Source organism: Danio rerio, chromosome 14, assembly GCF_049306965.1.
Source record: "Danio rerio strain Tuebingen ecotype United States chromosome 14, GRCz12tu, whole genome shotgun sequence".
In the NCBI taxonomy this organism is placed as follows: Eukaryota; Metazoa; Chordata; class Actinopteri; order Cypriniformes; family Danionidae; genus Danio; species Danio rerio.
Window position 1 is genome coordinate 19,858,556 of NC_133189.1, and position 21,489 is coordinate 19,880,044.

The following is a 21,489-nucleotide window of genomic DNA, read 5'->3' on the forward strand; positions in this document are numbered from 1 at the left end:
TATATAATGTTACACGTACACACCATCAGAAACACAGAGAAATCTTCTGTGCTGATAACAATACACCTGCAAAACAAATGCCAGCACTGCTGTCTTGTTGATCTATACAATATGTTTGTTTGTTTTTGCCGTTTTGCATAACTCATGGTTTAGACAACAGAACGCTTTGAGGTTGGAAATCTAAGATCTTCATATCAGACCATCAACGGAATGAAAACTAAACCAACAGACAAAACAAGAAACAATCAGAACTTGCTGCCATTGATTATAAACATTAGCAAACATGCATAAAGGCTACATGTTTTTCCTTTTTTTTTTTTAAAGAAAACGATTTTGTTCATTAAATGTAAAAAAAAAAAGTTAAATTGTTAAAAAAAAAATTATTTTAAATAATTGCTTGTTTGTATTGTATGTAGTTTAAAATTAAATTATTACTCCAGTCATTATTGCTTTTATTTTAATAATAATAATAATAAGTAATTTCTAAAGGATCATGTGACTCTAAAGACTGGAGTAATGAAGCTGAAATTCATTATCATCATCATCATCATCATCAAAAAAAATACTGGAATAAATTATTGAACTACTTTTTGAACAGTTATTTTAGTGCAATAACATTTCACAATTTTGCCATTTGTTCTGTATTTTAACAGAAATGAATGCAGCCTTGGTGAGCAGGAGAAGCTTATTTTAAAATATTTTTAAAAATCCTACTGACCCCAAACTTTTGACCGGTAGTGTATATTTAATTTTTAATGCATATGTGAGTATATATGAAGTCAAATGCGTGTCCTTCCTGAATGAATGTATGTTTAGGGTAAAATTTGGGGTGTGACGAGACATCAGAAATATTTTGCTACATACTAAACTAGGTGTGAGGTGTTTTATAAGAGATACCTGGAAAAACATGCAGATCGGTAGAGCTTGAGGACCAGCTCTAGTTTAGAAATGCTAGTTTAGAAAAGGGGTTCCTAAATTTTTCAGCCTGTGACCCCCAAAAAAACAATGCCAGTGACTCACAAGCCCTGTCTGAGGTGGTTATAAATATAAAATCCTCACACACAACAGCACACACATACCATAAGGTCCAAGTCTATTCATCATTTAATTTTGGAGACCGCCACTCGGAGACCATCCTCCATGTTCAGTTGTGGCCTATATTTATTTTTAATGTACGTAAGTGCCGTACATGTATACCTGCTTGTTTCATGCCAGTAATATGGTTTGCTCTTTATAATGCAGTGAGGTATTGTGTGTGTGTGTGCGTGTGTGCGTGTGTGTGTGTGTGTGTGTGTGTGTGTGTGTGTGTGTGTGTGTGTGTGTGTGTGTGTGTGTGTGTGCTTACATTGACGAGCCACAGCACAGAGTACATTATAACAGCTGACAGGTTGGGAACACTGACGCTATATTTCAGCATCTGATCTGACAGCAGACACTGAATCAGGAGAACGTTTTTCTCTCGCACTTTAACCGCATCTGACAGAAGCGTAACAGCTTTAACCCACGTCTTTCTTTCTAAATTAAAGTTTTGCATCAAAAAACACCCCGTAAGCTGCTGAAGTTTAAGCTACAAGAACTGTTTCTATGACAACAACTCTCGGATGAGTTTTGAAGAACGAATCAATCCTGGGTCGTGTCAAATTGTCAATAACCGAATTCAGCTAATACAGTAATCTACACACGAAGAACGGACCCCTAGAGGGCCGGTGTCCTGCACAGTTTAGCTCCAGCTTCCTTTAACAAACCTGCCTGGAAGTTTCTAGTACATCTGGAAAGAGCTTGATTAGCTGGTTCATTTGTATCTAATTGGGGTTGAAACTAAACTTTGCAGGACATCAGCCCTTCAGGACCATGTTTGGACCCCTGGCATAAACAAAATATACAATAAACAACCCTCTCTTATAGACACTTCATGAGAAAAACGCAGTGAAACATGCCAAGAGGAACATATTTCAGGTTTTTGCAGAAACATAGCCAGAACCGATTGTTATTGAGCATGGGTTATCAAAACAATTCAAAGAGTACATACTGTAGATCATATGTGTAAAAATTCTGCTTGCCTATCCTAATGTATGCTTGAAAAACCCCCAATGTATACTTTGACCTTAAAAAGTAGAGCGCTGACAAGACTAAGCAAAGACGTAAGTGTTACTCAGACTTTTTTTCTGTATGTACAATTTCAGAAAGAGGACTGGAGCTTCAAAACACCCTATGCTAGTTTGAGCGTGATCGGGCCTCTTGAAGACCGGAGGGAAACCCTGCATACAGATCGGTTGATATCTCAAGCTCCAGTTTTCCTGCCCCGCGATCATTACCAGATGTTGGCTGAACGGCAGCTTCTAGGGCCCGAGCGAACTGCACAAATCGCTATAAATCACCAGACACTTCCCAGCAGCTTCCTACATGTCTCAATTCCACAATCATGTCTGCACTGTCATCACAAATGGACGGTAAATCTAATCTGCGTCATTTTGTTTTACTTGCGATAGTCAAGTTTATGCAGGTGAGGGCCAACAAACACAACAAGCGGGAACAGAAAACTGAAACAAAACTGAAAATCTGCTCTTTCCATCTGTATTTTTTCCCGTCTCATTTTTTGCTTGGCTTCCGCTGGACGCTCTGAAAGCCGCCTTTCTTCTCATTATCTCTGCCAATGACGCATCTGGTGCAATGATACAAAAACTTTCATAAATTTAAAAAAAAAAGAGGAGATGGTAGTGAATGAGTAAGCGTAGGTATCCAGGGAGTAAAAAGAAACACAGCAAGCCCTGCGCATTGGGAACATGCTTGGAGTCTGTAAGAAGAGAGAGCTGTTTAAAGCCAGAGCGGCCTATGATAGATGGACGCTAATGTCTTTCCCATCTGGTTTGAGGAAGGGCAAAACCACTAATGAGTCCTATCAACACAGGTCTCCTGTCCTCACAGGGTCATTTGATCACAGAGACGCACAGGACAAAAACAGACTACACATGCTGTTCAACCAGGATCACTGATGACTGGACCTGATGTTGGATAACAGGGCTGAGATCACGATAACGGTTAGATGGTTGGACAACCAGCACAATGCTCTTTGTAATTGCATTATACACTACGTGACAAAACTATTGTCGCCTATCGGAGTTTTAGGAACAACAAATAACTTGACTTCTAGTTCATTTGGTATCAAAGTGGCTTATATAAAAGGCAAAGGCCTCTAGATTAGGCTTATTTTAGCTAAATAAAACATGATCATGCCTAGACTTTTTAATGATTTAATTAGGACAGTAAGGTCTGACTTAACAGAAATAATGTACAGTAGAAAATACAAAGTCAAAAGAATTAATGTTGTGTATGACTTCGTAAGACTGCATCCAAACATCTCTGCAATGACTCAAACAATGTAATAATGAAGTCATCTGGAATGTTCAAGAAAGTGTTCTTGCAGGATGCACATAGTTCATTAAGATTCTTTGCATTCATCTTCAATGCCTCCTCCTACATCTTACGCCAGACATGCTCAAAAATGTTAATGTCTGGTGACTGGGCTGGCCAATCCTGGAGCACCTTGAACTTCTTTGCTTTCAGGAACTTCGATGTGGAGGCTGAAGTTTGAGAATGAAGAATTTGCACCTTCCTCTGGCTTACAATGTAATGGGCAGCACAAATGTCTCGATACCTCAGGCTGTTGCCATCCACAGATCTCTCGCACGCTCCCATACTGAACGTAACCCCAAACCATGATTTTTTCTTCAACAAACTTGACTGATTTCTGTGAGAATTTTGGGTTAATGCGTGTTTTAATAGGTCTTCTGCAGTATTTGTGATGATTGGGATGCAGTTCAACATATGATTCATCGGAAAAATCTACCTTCTGCCACTTCTCCAAATGATCAACTAGAAGTCAAGTTATTGTTTGTAGCTTTAACTGGGATCGACAACAATACTTTTGTTAGGTAGTGTTAACTCCCCATATGAAATATAATTTAAATATAATTTATTCAACTATAGTGCTCTGAATATTCCTAAATGTGTACTGCAAATATTTAATTATACATTTGTTATTAAAATTACAAAGCACAAGAGTTCTGAGCATTTCTACTTTGAATGACCAAAGCGATCTTATTGTCTCCATCCACTACCTTTTCCAGTGCCTTTGAATATGTGTGTTTCTGTTGCCTAGCAACTTTCTCCTAACAAAAACATAACTTAACTTCAGACATGCCTTTCAAAACAACATTTTCTCTGTGCTCTCCCAGTTGGCAAACAAAATAATGTGCTCACTTTCTGGGCAGTCTATTAACTTGTAAACAGTTATAGGCCATATATGGTCACCTTGCAACTATAAGGTTCTATCTTCATTCGGAATGATTTTAAAATATCGAGCTTCAACATTTTTGCAATCTATAGCAAACAGTATGTGTGCAATATTTTTATTTTTATTTTTATAAAAAGTCTTAAAATGTAAACAACTTATAAAAAAACATCCCATAATGTAAATAAGTTTTCATTAAATAAGAATATGTCAATAACTCAATTTTGACAAAAATCTCAGACAGAACCTTAGAATTTTAAGGTGACGATGTTATGAGAATTTAATTTTTTAAGGTAATGACTTCATAAAATATGGTAAATTCTAAAATTTCAGAAGAAGTTTTGAATGCAAATGTGTCAAAAATAAATTTGCCACAGTCTTATACAAAAAGCTATTCTAGTAGTTAAACAAATTTGGACGTTCCAGTGTTAATCACCTCAAAAATAAACATTTTTATTCACATAACAAATGCAAGTATACGGTATATAGCTATTGTGCATGTATAAATACATGTGTGCATACAGAAAATGTTTTATATAAAGTTTTAAAATATATATGTATACTTTACAGATCATATCCAAAACTGTTTGCTGATGCTTCATCTACAAAGTGTGGATTTAATTCACATTACACATAACAGTGTAAAGGAAACGCATAAAACACACATGGAAAGTCCTCACTTCCTTGCAGGTACTGTTTACCAACAAGATGACAGTGCCAAATACTGACCTGGCATACGCAATACAGCCATGTTTGGCCATTTCCCGGATCATTTTAAAAACGCTGTCATATAAACATTAATTTTTTTTTAAATGCAAGGGAAAATCTTTCGGTTTTGGCTACGCCATTGTCATATAAACAGTCAAAGGTCTATTGTTTACACACACTTAAAGCTGTTAACCTACACCATAAGTTGAACTCTGATTGTTTTGGATTTGATGCTAAGCAGGAAATGCTTACAGAACATTGGAGAACCTGAATGTAGATCTGTCCAACATGCCAGAGGAGTATTTACATAGTTATACGCTTTAGATCCATTAATCAACAGAACAGGATCTGGAAGTGGAGGATGAATTAGTGGTTTCGGAAATATTGTTGCTGTCCTAAAACCCAAGGTTTTAAGAAGGGGGGAAAAAAGGAGTCGTGGAAAAGCAAACCAAGCGAACAAAGAAATGTCAGATCAAGAAAGTATTGGGAATGTTCTCTTTTTCTTCTTGCAGCTATGAACAATTCTGGCTTCTGTGCAGAAATGTGCTTTGGTGCCATGAAATATAAGATGGAAAGAAAAACTGTAAAAAATTTATATAAAAGAAACATGGTTAGTGATAAAGAAGTTGGCGAGGTAAAAAGGCAGCTGTAATAATAAAAAAAGTGTCAGTATTCATTGCAAATATATAATAATAGAAAAACAAAAGTTCAGATGGCCTGAACTAATTACTGAAACCACATCTTGAGAAATGATCAGATCCACACATTTGTCACTCCGCAGATGGAAACATGGATGTGTTTTACAGTGGATGGCTTTATTTTACCATATGGAATGCCATATAAAAAGCATAACGTGGATGTTATGACATTTTATAAAAGAATTCCTCAACAGGAATAACATTTAAAAGCCAAAGCAAATCATGTAGCAGGTCTGACATCTACGGTTAAATATAAAAAGCTTTACAACATTACCAGCCTCGAGATGTTGACGTTGGAATATCAAAAAGAAGTTTCGAATTTGAATTATAATTCATTATTCACACGTCATAAAAGAAATCGGCGCTTTCCAAGCACAACAAAAACAACACAACACCTATGAAGCGACACCTCGGCCTTCGCTGGCACAGCTTCAGTTACGTTGGAGGTGGGATGTGCCAGCAGAAGGATTAAGCAACAAGTCTGAGTTCAAGGGCCCTGACTAAACAGCATGGCAGGAGACGGTTGCGGTGCATCAAAGCCGTCCTGGCACATCTTGGGCGTCCCAGCACAGTGGGTGCAGCTGCTCAACTGAGGTCATCTTGGCAGCTGCCTCTGCTGCCCCCCTTCATGCCCGCCTAAAGTTCAGGGTTTCGCTTATTGCCTTCAGCTGCATAAAAAACCCTTCTCATTCATGCCTAATTATGAGGAGAGACTTTTTATGCACGCTTGTTTTCTTATTCTCAAATTGCCTGCTTTGAGTCTCCTCGCGTGTCTCTCGCTGTTTACTCGCTTTTTTGAAACAGAGTTGGAAGGGAATGAGTGGATTTTATGTGTTATATTAATTTTGCACTGATTTTCTTTGAAGAGTCTACAATTTTTATTCATATTTTAGGGATTTATTGTGTTACAAATCTTGCAGGGACAGGGAGAGTGAGGGCCAACTTGCACTAGTGCAAACCATCTTATGATGTTGAAAAAGACTGCCAGAAGACATGATGTGGGTCCCAAATTGCATATTAAAGCACTATTCTGTAGCATTTTGTGGTATAAATAGTGTAAATGGCACAGAACAGTGCATACTGCAAGTATGCAATTTAGGACACACATCATGTCTGTTTGTTATGTGTTAATTGAATGTAAGCATGGGGCAAAACACATCTGATAGGTAACGTTATATTAGACCCATGCATTAGGTGTAAATGTGGTCAACTCTTTTGCTGTACACTCACTGGCCACTTTATTAGGTACATTAACGCAAGTTTCTAATCAGCCAATTACATGACAGCAACTCAATGCATTTAGGCATGCTGCAGTTCAAACCGAGCACCAGAATGGAGAAGAAAGGTAATTTAAGTGACTTTAAACATGGCGTGGTTGTTGGTGCCAGACAGACTGGACTAAGTGTTTCAGAAACTGCTGATCTAATGGGATTGTCACGCACAACCATTTCCAGGGTTTACAGAGAATGGCCTGAAAAAAGAAAATATCCAGTAAACAGCAGTTCTGTGGGCACAAATACCTTGTTGATGCTAGAGGTCAGAGGAGAATGGATAGACTGGTTTGAGCTGGTAGAAGGGTAACAGTAACTCAAATATCCACTCGTTACAACCAAGGTATGCAGAAGAGCATCTCTGATTGTAAAACATGTTGAACCTTGAGGCAGATGGGCTACAGCAGCAGAAGACCACACTGGGTACCACTCCTGTCAGCTAAGAACAGGAAACTGAGGCTACAATCACATTGGCTCACCGAAATTGGACAATAGAAGATTGGAAAAACGTTGCCTGGTCTGATGAGTCTCGATTTCTGCTGCAACATTCAAATGTTAGGGTCCGAATTTGGCATCAATGGGGGTCCAACCTGGTACTAGTAACCCTGTACTAGAAACTAGTAAATTAGATGTACCTAATAAAGTGACTGGTAAGTGTATGCGTCTTTAATAATACACAATTATTCAAAGAATTAAAATCTTAATAGTGGTAAAAATTTTTACAGAGATAGTAACTTCTGTTCAGGTATTTCTGGAGATTTAAAAAGACTGAAAATGTGTACTTTTTGCATATTCAGTTCCACCATTTAGGATTCAAACATCAACACTAGCAATAATTGCACCGTTATGGAGACCAGTGGTTCTCAAATTTTTTTTCATCAAGAACCACCTCAGAAAAAAATTGTCTCTCCAAGTACCACCAAAATGAGCAGTATTGAAATACAGTAGTGTAGTAGGCCCAGTAAAGCAGCTACAACTCTGCACAGTTAAAAAAAACATGGCAAATTACCTCAGAAATATAGGCTATATGTCATATATGTCATACTATATACATCATTTTTGATACATTTTGAAATATATGTAGCATGTACATGACATATTTCATTCCTCCGCGTACCACTAGAAGGAAGCCTGCGTACCACTAGTGGTACACGTACCACAGTTTGAGAAGCGCTGTCCTAGACAGTTTTTGTGATTGAACATAATACGATTTTATGCCAAATACATAAAAAGTCGATAAAAAAAACATCAAACCAAAATGAAATCTAAAGCTCACGTGTTCTCACGCATTGTGAAAGGACCTTGATTTAACAGTTGCATCAGTCAGATATTAAATAAGAGGAGATTATAAATAAGCACGCACTCTTGGACACACGTTACACATTGTCCTCTAACAGGAAAATACAATAATTAACAGAGCAAAGGAAAATGATTTTCTACATTCAGTTATCAGTAGAGCGACTAGTATCCACACACGCAGGGGTCAAGATCACCAATGACCCACTGAACGCCCCAAAACAAACAGTCCATTCACCGCTGGGGATGTGCTCAATTCCTGTAATTTAGCTTCATTGTCTTGCATTACATAGGGCTCATCTGAGAGGCAAATAAAAGGATCATTAACTTAGTCCAGCTAATATAAAACTCCCAGTGAAAGAGGCACTCTACCAGGGCCTCCATTTAGACTTGGCATTGCTTTAGATGGATGCTTTCGCTGTCCAAAATTACCAAACTGGTTAGCTTGAAGTTGACTACATGCGGAAGGCTGAAGTTATCGCTGCTAGAACTGATTATAGAAGTTACGCTAGTTGCCGGTGTAGAGTCTCTGATAAATATACTGGAGCAGAGTTCATGTCCTCAGAGAGCCTGCAAAGGGGTTGCTGAGATCACAAGACTGGCCCAGAGCCCCTCCTCACCTAAGTGGATGGATCACCGTGTGGAACAAGGCCAAATTAGGCCCTGATTAAGTTGGCGAGCGGCCAGTGTGCTCATTCAGTCCACTAAACTTTACACACTACAGAACAAAGGTCCATCTACTGGACGGCAGGTCTGAGAAAAGGCTATCGAAAATCCAAAATGATCAGAGAGTTTAACAAATCCACTTGCTCATTTTAACTTGGCCATTTCTAGCTGGCTGAACAAACAAAGTTCACAGCTACAAGTAACATGCAGTATTTTAATCAAAATTATATATATATATATATATATATATATATATATATATATATATATATATATATATATATATATATATATATATATATATATATATATATATGTAGGGGTGCAAATAAGTATGGAGGTGAGTGGTGAGTATGCATGAAAATAAAAAAATGTTATGGTTCTAAAACAGCACTTTCATAGTGCTTTCAAAATTAAACAGCCCTTTACCATAGTTTTTTGAATGTTAATAAAAACATAAATAAATAAATAAAAACATCCAGCTGAGGTTTAAATCTGAAAGTGCAATTTGTTTAAAAATATTTTGTTTTGTATCGACGTCAAAACGAAACAATACCAAATATGAAGTGCCAGATCTGGTAAAACGTGAACGCACCTTTCCATTCAAACACTGGCAGAGTGCGAGTGTGTGTGGAACTGATCATGACTGAAGATGAGTGAATGTTTTAGTGATTAATGCAATAATCTAGCCTGCCAGGGGTTTCGTTGGCCATTTGTTAAAGGAAGCATCAGAAAAGACTACTGATTAATTGGACTTTATCAGAGCTTGACAGAAACTTTATCAGTACACAGTTCATGGATCAGTTTCTTCCTTCATTCATGTGTAAGTGCAGTGTAAGTGCAATTAAAATTGTTGTCTCCTTGTTTTCTCTAGCTTGCAAATGATGTATTTAATTCTGTTTTGTTACTTGTAGCCGCTTCACGCGGCTTGTACTGTGTCTGGTTAACTCCTTATAGTCACATATCATGTCTAAAGCCCTATTAAAAGTGTTGTCCGGGCCACTTTTTTTAAGCGGGTTAAATGAGTCTGTGAGCTCGTGATCCCCTGCTGTTTGTTATTGCTATGGCCACTGCCAGCTGATCCTACACATGTGCAGCAGTCAAGTTTCAAAATAGGTCAGCTTTTGCCACTGTGTGGATTAATACTGAATGTATGTTGTTGTTTTTACTTATGGTTAAGAATAGAACAATACACTGGTGTTAAACTGCATTGCTTTAATGCACTTCTGCATTGGGCTCACATATACTCTGCACCATGATGGGCATTTCTCTCTGTCTTGCACTGAACACAGTTGACCAATCACAACAGACTGGGTCATTGAACAAATCAGCGAAGATTAGCATCACGCTAAGAAGGAATTTGAGAAAAATTAATCGCTAAACGAATCATTGGGATAATTAGGTAAAAAATAAATCCAAAATATTAGACAATGAACGTGTTTTTTGACTCTGCATGGATATCAACCTGTTGCTGGAGACCCCCAAAACCAAAATATGACATTTGTTAATGCATAATAGGACCTCTTTAAATTTTTATATTATATTTTATATTTAATTTTAGAATTTTTATATTAAAATTAAATTGCATAATTTTTTTTTTTTTTTTTTTACCTTTTAAGGTTTTTGACCTTTAATGGATGCTACAGTGTAGGGTACTGGCAGGAAATCATGGGGAGCAGAGAGAGGGAAATGATTGCCAATGAACCTTGAGCTGGGAATCGAAGTCGGGTCACTGCGAGCACTTTAGTGCTCTCTGTCGACACACTTATTCACAAGGTATTATGGTACCTTGTTACCCAAGTTGCTAAAGAATTTGTGCATAATGAGATTATTACAAGTAATGTACCATTGTTAGCAGTGTAAACATTGATTTTGTTTTGTTTGTTACTATAAAATTACTTGTTTTGTAAGCAGCAGTACCCATAAGCAATCTCATATACAATGCAGGTTTGGTAGACACATGTACACTAACTGACAAAACTCTTGTCACCTATCCAAGTTTTAGAAACAACATTAATAACTTGAATTCTATTTGAACAGTTGGTACAATGCTCAATAATGTTCTAGTCTGGTGACTGGACTGGCCAGTCCTGGAGGACCTTTAACTTCTTTGCTTTCAGGAACTTTGATGTGGCTATCCGGCTGAAGAATTTGCCCTCTACTGTGGTTTGCAATGTAATGGGCAGCATAAATGTCTTGATACTGCAGGCTGTTGATGTTGCCATCCACTCTACAGATCTCTCACAGGCACCCATACTGAATGTAATCCCAAACCATGATTTTTCCTTCACCAAACTTGACTGATTTCTCTGAGAATCTTGGGTCCATACGGGTTCCTATAGGTCTTCTGTAGTAATTGTGATGATTTGGATGCAGTTCAACCGATGATTCATCGGAAAAATCTACCTTTTTCCAATTTTGTAATTTATCGACTAAAAGTCAAGTTAATATTTGTTGCTCTTACAACTTGGATTGACAGCAAGACTTTTGTCAGGTAATGTATGACACATATAACCTTAAGATACTGTATAATATTACACAATAATGCCATGCCAAATAGTTTTCTTGTTTGTAGTCATCTTCTGTGGTAAACAAACTATGTGGTAAGTGGTTCCAGTAAAATGCGTCTATTCCTAGATCCTTCTGTCATGTGTGATATGTTGCATACCTCAGTCGCACGTAGTGTGTATTCAACCACCACTGCAAGTCAGTGACTGGAGTTTGTGATATAAAAAATTAAGAATATATAAAGTGATATGAAGATTAACTCCCAGGGAACACCTTGGTTAGTTTAACAACATATTTGCTTTTGGAAGCTTAAAAAAAGCAACTATCCTACATAATTATATAGTATAGAAGAACAAAACCACACCGTGTCTGTCTGACTTTATGGGTTGAACAATTTCTTAAGCTACTAATGAAGAAGACTCACTAGATTTAATTCAAAAAACACTTACCAATGACGATGAGGGTGTAGTTGATATTGACACTGCCGAATCCATTCGTGGCTTTACAAATGAACGTCCCAGCATCGTCTGCCTCCACCTCTTTGATGCGGAGAGCTTGCTGAAGAACCCTGAAGCGCATCCAGCCACTGTGAATGTTTCGTCCGTCTTTGGTCCACATGATGAGGGGCGGCGGATCACCCTCCACAGGACACTGAAGCTTCATGGTGCGACCGATTCTGACAGTCTGCCGGTGGGCGATCTTTTCTGCTACACGTGGAGGACCTAGAGAGAACAAGATGATGATAAGTACTGCCATAATAGTACGTCATCTGACAAAAACACGGAGGAACGCTTTGAGCCGAAATGTTTGCATCTGTTACCTGACGAATGTAAAATAAAATTTTAAAACAAGAATTTTTTAAATAAAAGAATCTGAGTATACCTAGGCATAGTTAAATTCAATAAATAGAAGTGTCCATATCGTGAGCCTCAGACACCATCAGTTCCACATTCTCAAGTAAATCCCGGGAGTGTAAAGCCCCGGTGAAAAAAAGGCCAATCAGAACACAATACAGACTATTGTGTTGCACACAGAATGATTCATGTGCATGCCCTGAACATTTGCATGTACTTTAGGTCATGTTCTACATCAGCTAAACCTGCATGAGCAGTCTTGTCATCAGACAAAACACAGACTAATATGTTGTACATGGGATCACTAATAAGCACATTCTAGGCTGTTTGACTGGCCACAATGTTTCCTAATGAGATTAACAATAATTTTCTCCCTAATTAATAAGTTTATCCAAGTTTAAATTAAACTTACTATGCATGTTGAACTCTTATTTTGAAAACGGGAGACACAGTAAAGTTTCTTTGGATAAAACCAAAGCCAGCCACATCCGTTTGTTTTCTATGCATTGCTAAACATCGACATCAATTGAGCCATCTGTTGCACTTTAGGATGCAAAATGCAGGATATACAGATTTGCAGGATTGTTTAAGCTATTTCTACATCAGTGTTGTTAACAATGCTGCGTCATTTGTTTTAAACTAGTTTCATTTGTGGTTTATATCAGAGAACTCTGTAACTAACTCAGACAGCATTGTTCAGTGTTCATGTAAATGTGTGGTCCAATGAAATGCATTCATTTGAATTTGGAGCCTTGAATAGGTTTTACATGAAATAGTCAGAAAAACAGAAGATTCTAGATGGTTCCTTAAGGTCAGATGACAAACAACAGACTGGTTAAAACGGACAGAACAACAACAGCAACTCAAATAAGTCTGCAGGAAAACCTCTTTGAATTCCCAAAATACAAAACCTTGAAGCAGATGAGCTACAGGAGCAGAAAAGCATACTGGGTTTTACTCCTTTCAGCTAAGAACAGGAAACAGAAGCCACAATTGATATAGGGTAAAATTAAGATTTTTGCTAAATAATTTAGAGAGAAGGGTCAGAATTTGGAGTAAACAACATGAAAGCATTGACCCTTCCTGCCTTATATCAAGAGTTCATGCTGCTGCTAGTGGTGTAATGGTATGGGGTGCCACATTTTGAGTCCCTTATTACATTTAACCTTGGTTTTAAACGCCAAAGTTCAGCCAAGTATTGTTGCTGACATTTACATCCCTTTATAAGTATTCTGTGATGACAACTTTTAATAGAATATTGTGCCACAAAAGGTGAAATCAACTTTAACTGGTTTGCTGACAATGACATGAGTTTACTAAACTGAAATGGCCTCCACAGTCAACCAGATCTCAATCTTTGGGATGTGCTGGCATAGAAGATTTTTAGCATGGATGTGTAGATTACAAATATATTAACATCAGTATGGATCAAAAGTTGCATTTACACTGCAGATCTTGATGGTTAAGATCAAGAAAATTAAATTTTGAAGACAACTCACTAACATATTCTTTTAGAAGTGTCTTGGACCCGATAACTGCATTTACACTACAGACGGCAACGATACATTGACAGGAAAAAAATGCACTGACTTACAGCTGTGATAATAAAGTAGCACTATTTTCCTGTATTTTACGCTATGCTGTTACCTAGTTAACTATAGCTGGGGACTATTTTAACCCTCTTAGGCATGGTGTTGCCCTCAAGCAACAAACACATTTTTTGGCTCGCAAAGACTCACATTATTTTTTTTTTCAATAAAATATCACAAAAAAGGTTTAATAATAAGTTGGTGACCAATGAAACTTGAGGTGGGTGTGGATTTGACCTGTCCTTTGGGTTCAAAAGTGCCATTTGTGGGACAATGGCCTGCTTGAGCACACTGCTGGCACAATGTAAGATTTCACTTTTTAACATGTTTACATTTACATCTCCTTATATCAACAATATGTGCAATATGCATGGATATGTGAAGAAGCATGTTTGATTGAGAAAAGACACTTTTTGTTATTATCTATATACTAAAATTGTAGTTTTTCCATTAGTTGTCTCAAGGCAACATTGTGCAGTAAGACCACTTTTGTTAAAACGATAACATCGTATGGAAATGTCCAGAAATGTATAGTTATTACCATAATATATATATTTGCTTTACTGTAAACTATTACTTACAGGAAAAACATTTTATGCAGGTAAAGAACGAGATTGAGACTCATTCCTTCTGACAGCGAGCTTGAAGAGTCACATTACCTATGTTTTCTTTTAAAAATGCGAATTCAACTTGCAAAAAGCCACAGTTCTGCACGGTTTCTCTTTAACCCTAAATAAACAAACCAGATTAAACTTAGTTCTTCAGGCTTATTTGAAACCTACAGGTAAGTTGAAGCAGGGTAACTCTGCAGGGATGTGGCCCTCCAGGAATTGGGTTTGATGTGCATCTGGATTCACCCAACTTGATGGTCATGGATACACAGAAAGGGAGATACAGAGTACCAGGGTGCAAAGGTTCATCAAAGGGAAGGTGCCCATACTCTGTCCTGGAGGGCCAATGTCCTGCAAAGTTTAGTTGCCAACCTGCCAATACGTTTCTAGTATGCTAGTAAGAGCTTGAGTAGCTGGTTCAGGTTTGTAATTGGGGTTAGAGCTAAACAATACTCCATTTATAGCTAGTTACTGATAAAAAATATTACTTTTATTATTTATATAAAATTATATATATTATATAAAATATTTATATATATTATTTTATTTTATATTATTTTGTTAAATGAAAACTTTTTCTAATGTATTTATGGCTTGTTTGTATCTCATTTCACATATAATAATATACAGAAAACCTTGGTTTCAGTGCGCTAATTGCACGTTGCTGCCCTGAGGCAACTAACCAAAATCTGGTGGGGGGGCTAGAGGGGAGCACATTTTATGGGACCACCAAGCACCCAAAAATTAGGGTGAAATATTTTTCAACCTAGACAACAGCAACCTTTCCTTTTCCGTCAGACATAAAACATATAAATACATAAGAGTCAAGCTTTAAATGAGAAAATGATCAAAACTCTTTTTTTTTTTTAAACAAGATGCTAATGGTCTAATCCGATTCATTGATTTATGCTAAGCTAAGCTAAAAGTGGTCCAGTCCAAACCGGAGATCGAGTCAACTATTTAACTATTTAAGTTCATTAAATGCATTAACTCACAGTTTTATTTAGTTGTAGTTGTTCATTTATTGTGATTTATGTGTGTTTTACATGTTATTTAAATTAACAAAATGTTTTGCTGACCAATAGGTTGTCTTTGCTTTACTTTACTAAAACATCTCTGTATCCAAAAAAAGTATTCACTATTTTAAAACTAAAGTAAAAGGAAATCTTCAGTGCATTCAACTAAGACATTAGCTCTTCAAGAGATCAGACAGAGCTTTAAAGAGAGTCTTGGCCGGTTGAGCAGAGCGAGGCTTCCCCCTGCCCACGCACAGCTCTGCTTACTCCCGTTAAAAGACCCGATGCAGGAAATTGATAGTGTCACTGTTTATGTCTGCGGGGAAATTGTAACCGCAGTCCCCTGTCAGACAGCCATGTCTCGCTGGCATTCTCCGCTACTGGCCTGCATTGTTTGTGCGCTTCTCGGTTGGAGGTTGGAAAGGTCAGAATCTACAAATACTGTCCACACTCGTTCCTCTCAAGGCTGCGTGAGTCACTCTAATAGCTGTTTACGTAAGGCTAATGCCAGATTGGATCCATTTAGCTGCCACAAAACGAGGCTTAAGAAGATCCTGTGGTGAAAAAAATTTGAGAAACAGATTTCCACATGCAGTCATACGCATGAAGGATATTTCGTTTTAGATCTTTCCTCTAAAAAACACCATGCACATAATTGCAGCCATCACTGGGATAAATGAAGAGGAAGGAGTGTTTTACCTCATTGTCAGACGTCCTTCCAATACTTAATCATTTCCAAAATCCATCTCAACAAATTAAAGCCATAATCTGATTTAAGAGATCCTCTGAATGACAGAGGAAAGCATCATGGAGCCGTATATCAGGTTAATATGAGAAACACAACTGAAGTGTGTGGTGAAGAGGCTGAGGAAAAGAAGGTTTTTTATGTTTGCAGGTGTGAAACCTAGGAACTTTTGACTTTTTAAAACAGTCATAATTCATAATTCAGTCATAATTGCAGTGTTCCAAATAACACTGCAATTTCTGATAATGTTTATCATTACACTAAATGCTTATCTTATTTCAAGAAACAAAATGCTTTTAGTTCTGTGCTGTATTTTTAGATTCTCTACAGTAACCCTGTGCAAGTCTCATGATCATCATTTCATTCTTAATGATGAGATTTTTAAAAAACCTAACCTAAATTAGGTTACTTTTGACCTATTATTAAAAGACATGCATTCAGGAGAGATTTCATTGGCTTTATTTAATTATTTATTTATTTCAGCAACAATTACCCTATCCTGCCTAATTAACCTAATTAACCAAGTTAAGCCTTTAAATGACACTTTAATGTCACTTTTTTAAAGTGTCTTGAAAAAATAATATTAATGCGACACAAAAATTAAAACAAAAAAAAATTTAAACAAAAATTGGGAAAAAAATTAAAAAGGGGGCTGACCTTATTCTGTATATATATATATATATAACTACGTGACAAAAGTCTTGTCGCCTATCCAAGTTTATTCTAGTTGATCATTTGGTATCAGAAGTGGCTCATATGAAAGGCAAAGGCCTCTAGTTTAAGCTTATTTTAGCAAAATAAAATATTACCATCCCTTGATTTTTAATTATTTAATTAAGACAGTAAAGTCTGACTTTGCTTAGATACAAGTCTTGTCAATTAGAAAAAAAAGTACAGAATAGAATAGAACAGAATGGTGCAGTGGAAAAACCATGAATATTGTGTATGACTCCCATGAGCTTAGATGACTGCATCCATGCATCTCTGCAATGATTCAAATAACTTATTAATAAAGTCATCTGGATGACTTGACACAAATGTCTTGAAACCTCTGGCTGTTGATGTTGCCATCCACTCTGCAGATTTCTTGCATACTCCTATACTGAATGTAACCCCGAACCATGATTTTTCCTTCACCAAACTTGACTGAATTCTGTGTGAATCTTGGGTCCATGCAAGTTCCAATAGGTCTTCTGTTATTTGTGATGATCGGGATGCAGTTCAACATATGCTTGATCAGAAAAATCTACCTTCTGCCACTTTTACAAATGATCAACTAGAAGTTGTTGCACATACAACTGGGATCGACCACAAGACTTTTTTTCAGGCAGTGTAAAGATATAATTAAAATAATTACATTTCAGAATTCCAGAAGTTTTTTAGTTTTTTCTGTTATTTTGTGCTATTTATCTGCATCAGGTATAGAAGTTACAATTTTAAAATAAGCCGTCTCTATAACTTGGTTTTCCAAAATATGTAACACATGTATTACTATAATTTATTATTATTAACTAACACTAAAAGGCTTTTTATGTTGTTGTTCTGACTTAATCTAAACAGGATTTTTAGTATTTTTTAATCCTGTTTGGTATGATAAAATGCTTACGTGAACCTTAAAATATTATCTTCATAATTAAAAAATCTTAAATATCTACTTTTTTATAAATTAAAAAGGTTTGAAGCATATAAATGTAATGTAAATAAATAAACTTTAGCCAGAAACTTAAGCATACCATGCAAATAAATAAAAAAAGACAAATTTGAATGTAGTTTTTCATCTGTATTTTTCTAAAGAAGCTTTCAGTATTACTTGGCAATTTTGTCAAATCCTAATAAACTGCAACACAATATCAAATACACATCACAGAAAGATAAACAGCTCATGAATATAGAGCGCTGCATGTCCTTATTTGGAGTGTTGCAAGATCTACCACCACCATCCGCTGTTGTGTGGAAAAAAGCAGCACGAAAATTCTTTTATATGCTGATCAATATCAATTGTCCATGAACTGTAACAGCAAACTTGTTTGATGCCGAATCAAAGGGGACTTCTAGCGAAGAAAAAAAAAGTATCTCATGGCTGGTTTCACACTGCGCTGATACAAAGTTCTGCCCACTGGGAGTGTGAAAGAGTCACTGGCACAGGTATCAAACTGCAAGACTCCAGCAGCAAACTCTACTGTGGGCAGCTGACATGTTGATGGATGACAACGAAAAAGTGTGAAAAAGAAATTAGTCACAGGCAGGAACTCGCCGGAGTACAGTTCTCCTGCTCCGTCTCGAATGGCTTTCTCATCAGAGTGAAACCTTCCTGGTGAGCCGTTTCACAGATTGAAATCTCATTCCCCATTTGGAGGAACCTACACCCACTCGTTCAGCAGATTTATGGGCGTCCCGTTCCAGGCCTTCTGTTTTTGCGGGTCGCTCCCAAGGCCTGTGCTCCTTTGCGGCTTGACAACACCACACGTTTGACAGATCAGAGGTGAGCCGGAGAAAACAAAGGCCCTGAACTTTCACAAGCAGCACTCGCTTTGCCTTCCAACTCTGTTCCCTTTAGTGGAAAAGACGGCTGTGATTAATGCGACGGCTTCCAACGCGAGTCACAAAAGTTGATGGCGGGTTCAGTAGCGCATCTTTAGTTCTCACAAAAGAAAAAACAACAACACTATTGGGTTCTAGGAGTGTGTGCTATGTTTATCGCTTATGACCCTTTTGCAATTAATCGCCTTGGAAATTTTAGGCTCAATCGGAGTTCTAAATGATTTCGAGATATTAAGCTTTAAAGTTTTTGCAGTCCATATAGCAAACAATATGTGTGTAACAGTTCTCTTTATACAATAACATGACAGAGATCCTAAATGTACTCGAAATGCAAACTATTAAACTTATCTTAAATTGGCAAATTGGGGCAGTATTTTCTCTAGGATTTTTTTCCAGCTGTGGCAGCAGGCCTTTTTTACACTGATCTACCACCTGTGTTGTTATTTTTTTTTTTTTTTAATATTTTCTTTAAAGTTTTTTCTATTTTAAAGAACAAACCCCAAATCCCTCCCATGCCAGCAAATAATAATAAATAAACATATTTGAAATGTAGATACATATGCACATGCACATCCACAACTGTACAGATAATTAATCATATTTCTCCATGAGAAATCTATACCTGCACATATCCACAAGTCCGGTCAAATATCTGCATATGTACATTACATATAGAGCATATATACATATGAGAGTACAAATCAATACACAAGAGAAGAGGAAAAAATGAAAAAGGAAAAGAGATCATTTTTAATTAAAAATAATAATAAAAAAGTTTTAGGATATTTGAACACCTAAAAATACTTAACTATTGAAAATTAGAATTGTGTTCACATTGCTATGATTCAGAATCTTCCACACCACTCAGTTTTCATTGGTCAGACAGTCTGTAGACATTCAAAAAAAGGGCTTCCAAATTTTTGAAAATTTCTTTGGTTTACCTGCAATCTCATATCTAATCTTTTCCATGTGTAGTACATTAAAAAACTCCGTGAGCCATGTCTCAAATTTAGGTGTACACTCTTTGTTCCATGTCAATAATATTACCTTTTTCGCCATAGTCATTCCATATTGAACTGTCTGGATTGGATCCAAGCTACAGTTTTCAAAGGAAGGAGCCCAGCCTAATATTGCAATAAGAGGGTCAGGAGGAAAATCAATCCTTAGTACTTCAGAGTAAAAACTGTGGCGTTATTTTAATGACAAATGTCGTGAGTGCAGTATTAAGTCGAGACTGCATTTATGTAATAGCCTACGAGCATGCGAATCTCTGTGCTTGCATGACAATTTCCTCCGTTCCTGCAAAAAAACTTCTTGCACACCCTTAAAATATACGCTGCTCAAGTGCAGATCTTCTTGTGTGCTCTCAAATAAACGCTGCTGAAGTGTGATTTAGTGTGTTTATGTAACAAGTATGTCTCCAACATTTATAAGATTTGCGAGGAATATTTATGTCTCCAATAAACCTACAGACCGGCATTAATGCGTCCTGAAGTAAAGTAAAACGGCTATCCGTCGTGTTTGCTGGCCTTACGCATCACGCACCTGTCAATCAGCCAGTCAGTCAGCACGTAACCTTCAAAGGTTGAACAAATGATACACAGCACTATACGGTTACAGAAAAGTTTGCGCTGTTATAATTCACTTACCTTTTAATATGTTTTGGTGCAATTATAACCCGCTATTAAAGAACACGACTGAATGTTTTAAATGAAAAGCTGTAATGTAGCAGAGGCGGGATCAATTTTGGTGTGGCGCCCCTCCATGGAAGAATGAATGTAGCGGAAACCATGGGGGTAAAAAAAGAGAGGTCAAATGCAGATAGAATCTTTTAATTCAAAAAATCTTTTTCTGCTTGGATTAATAAGGTTCTATCTGACAGATCATTAACTGAAGCATTACTTTTCAAGAAATACCATCAGTTTGCTTTGTTAATTTAATAAAAAAAATAAACATTGGTGTTGTAACAATATGTTGATATTTGAGAAAGTAATTTTTTTTCTTTCTATAACATTTTAACATTAAAATAAATTAATTATAGTTAAAGTTGAGTCGACTTTGTCTAGCAGCTGGGGAAATCATCAATAAAACACAAATGATTTGCCACATGCTATTAGATAGAGAGAATAGAACCTTAAACGTTACAAATTGCTGTTATAATGACATGTGAGTAACCTGACATTTGTGGTGAATTATCTGTAAAAATGTTTTGAAGTATAAATATCTACACATACCATTGTTAAGCAGACAGTAGCTAGTAGATTTTTTAAAGTTGAATTCTTAATTGTAATTAAACTTGAGGCGACTTTAACTAGCAGCTGGTGAAGTCATCAATAAAACTCTAGATGCAACTGTTTTGCAACATGCTGTTATTTGCCAGATATTTCTAGGAAATATATATATACACACATGTGGTCAGATAATTCATAACAGGGTCCCACTTTATATTAAGTGGCATTAACTAATATGTACTTACATAGGAATTAATAGTTTGTTGAAATGTACTTATTGTGTAAATGCATGTATTTACTGTGTAATTATGCTTGATTAAATACATGTATGTAATTACATCTGTAATTAACTTTTGTAATTACATTTGTAAATACACTGTTGACCATTCCTTACACCTTAACCTACCCTTAAACCTACCCATGCCACCAAAACTGTCCATAACCCAACCTCTATCCCAACTCAA

The 21,489-nt window shown here is 36.7% G+C and overlaps 1 protein-coding gene across 1 annotated transcript in view; it reads right to left on the reverse strand.

Moving 5' to 3' along the window:
* Positions 1–21,489, reverse strand: part of fgfrl1a (fibroblast growth factor receptor like 1a) — a 119,167-nt gene that overhangs the window by 45,006 nt on the left and 52,672 nt on the right. Inside the window, 1 exon segment of the mRNA NM_200376.1 lies at positions 11,888–12,160. Coding sequence (NP_956670.1) covers positions 11,888–12,160 — 273 coding nt within the window.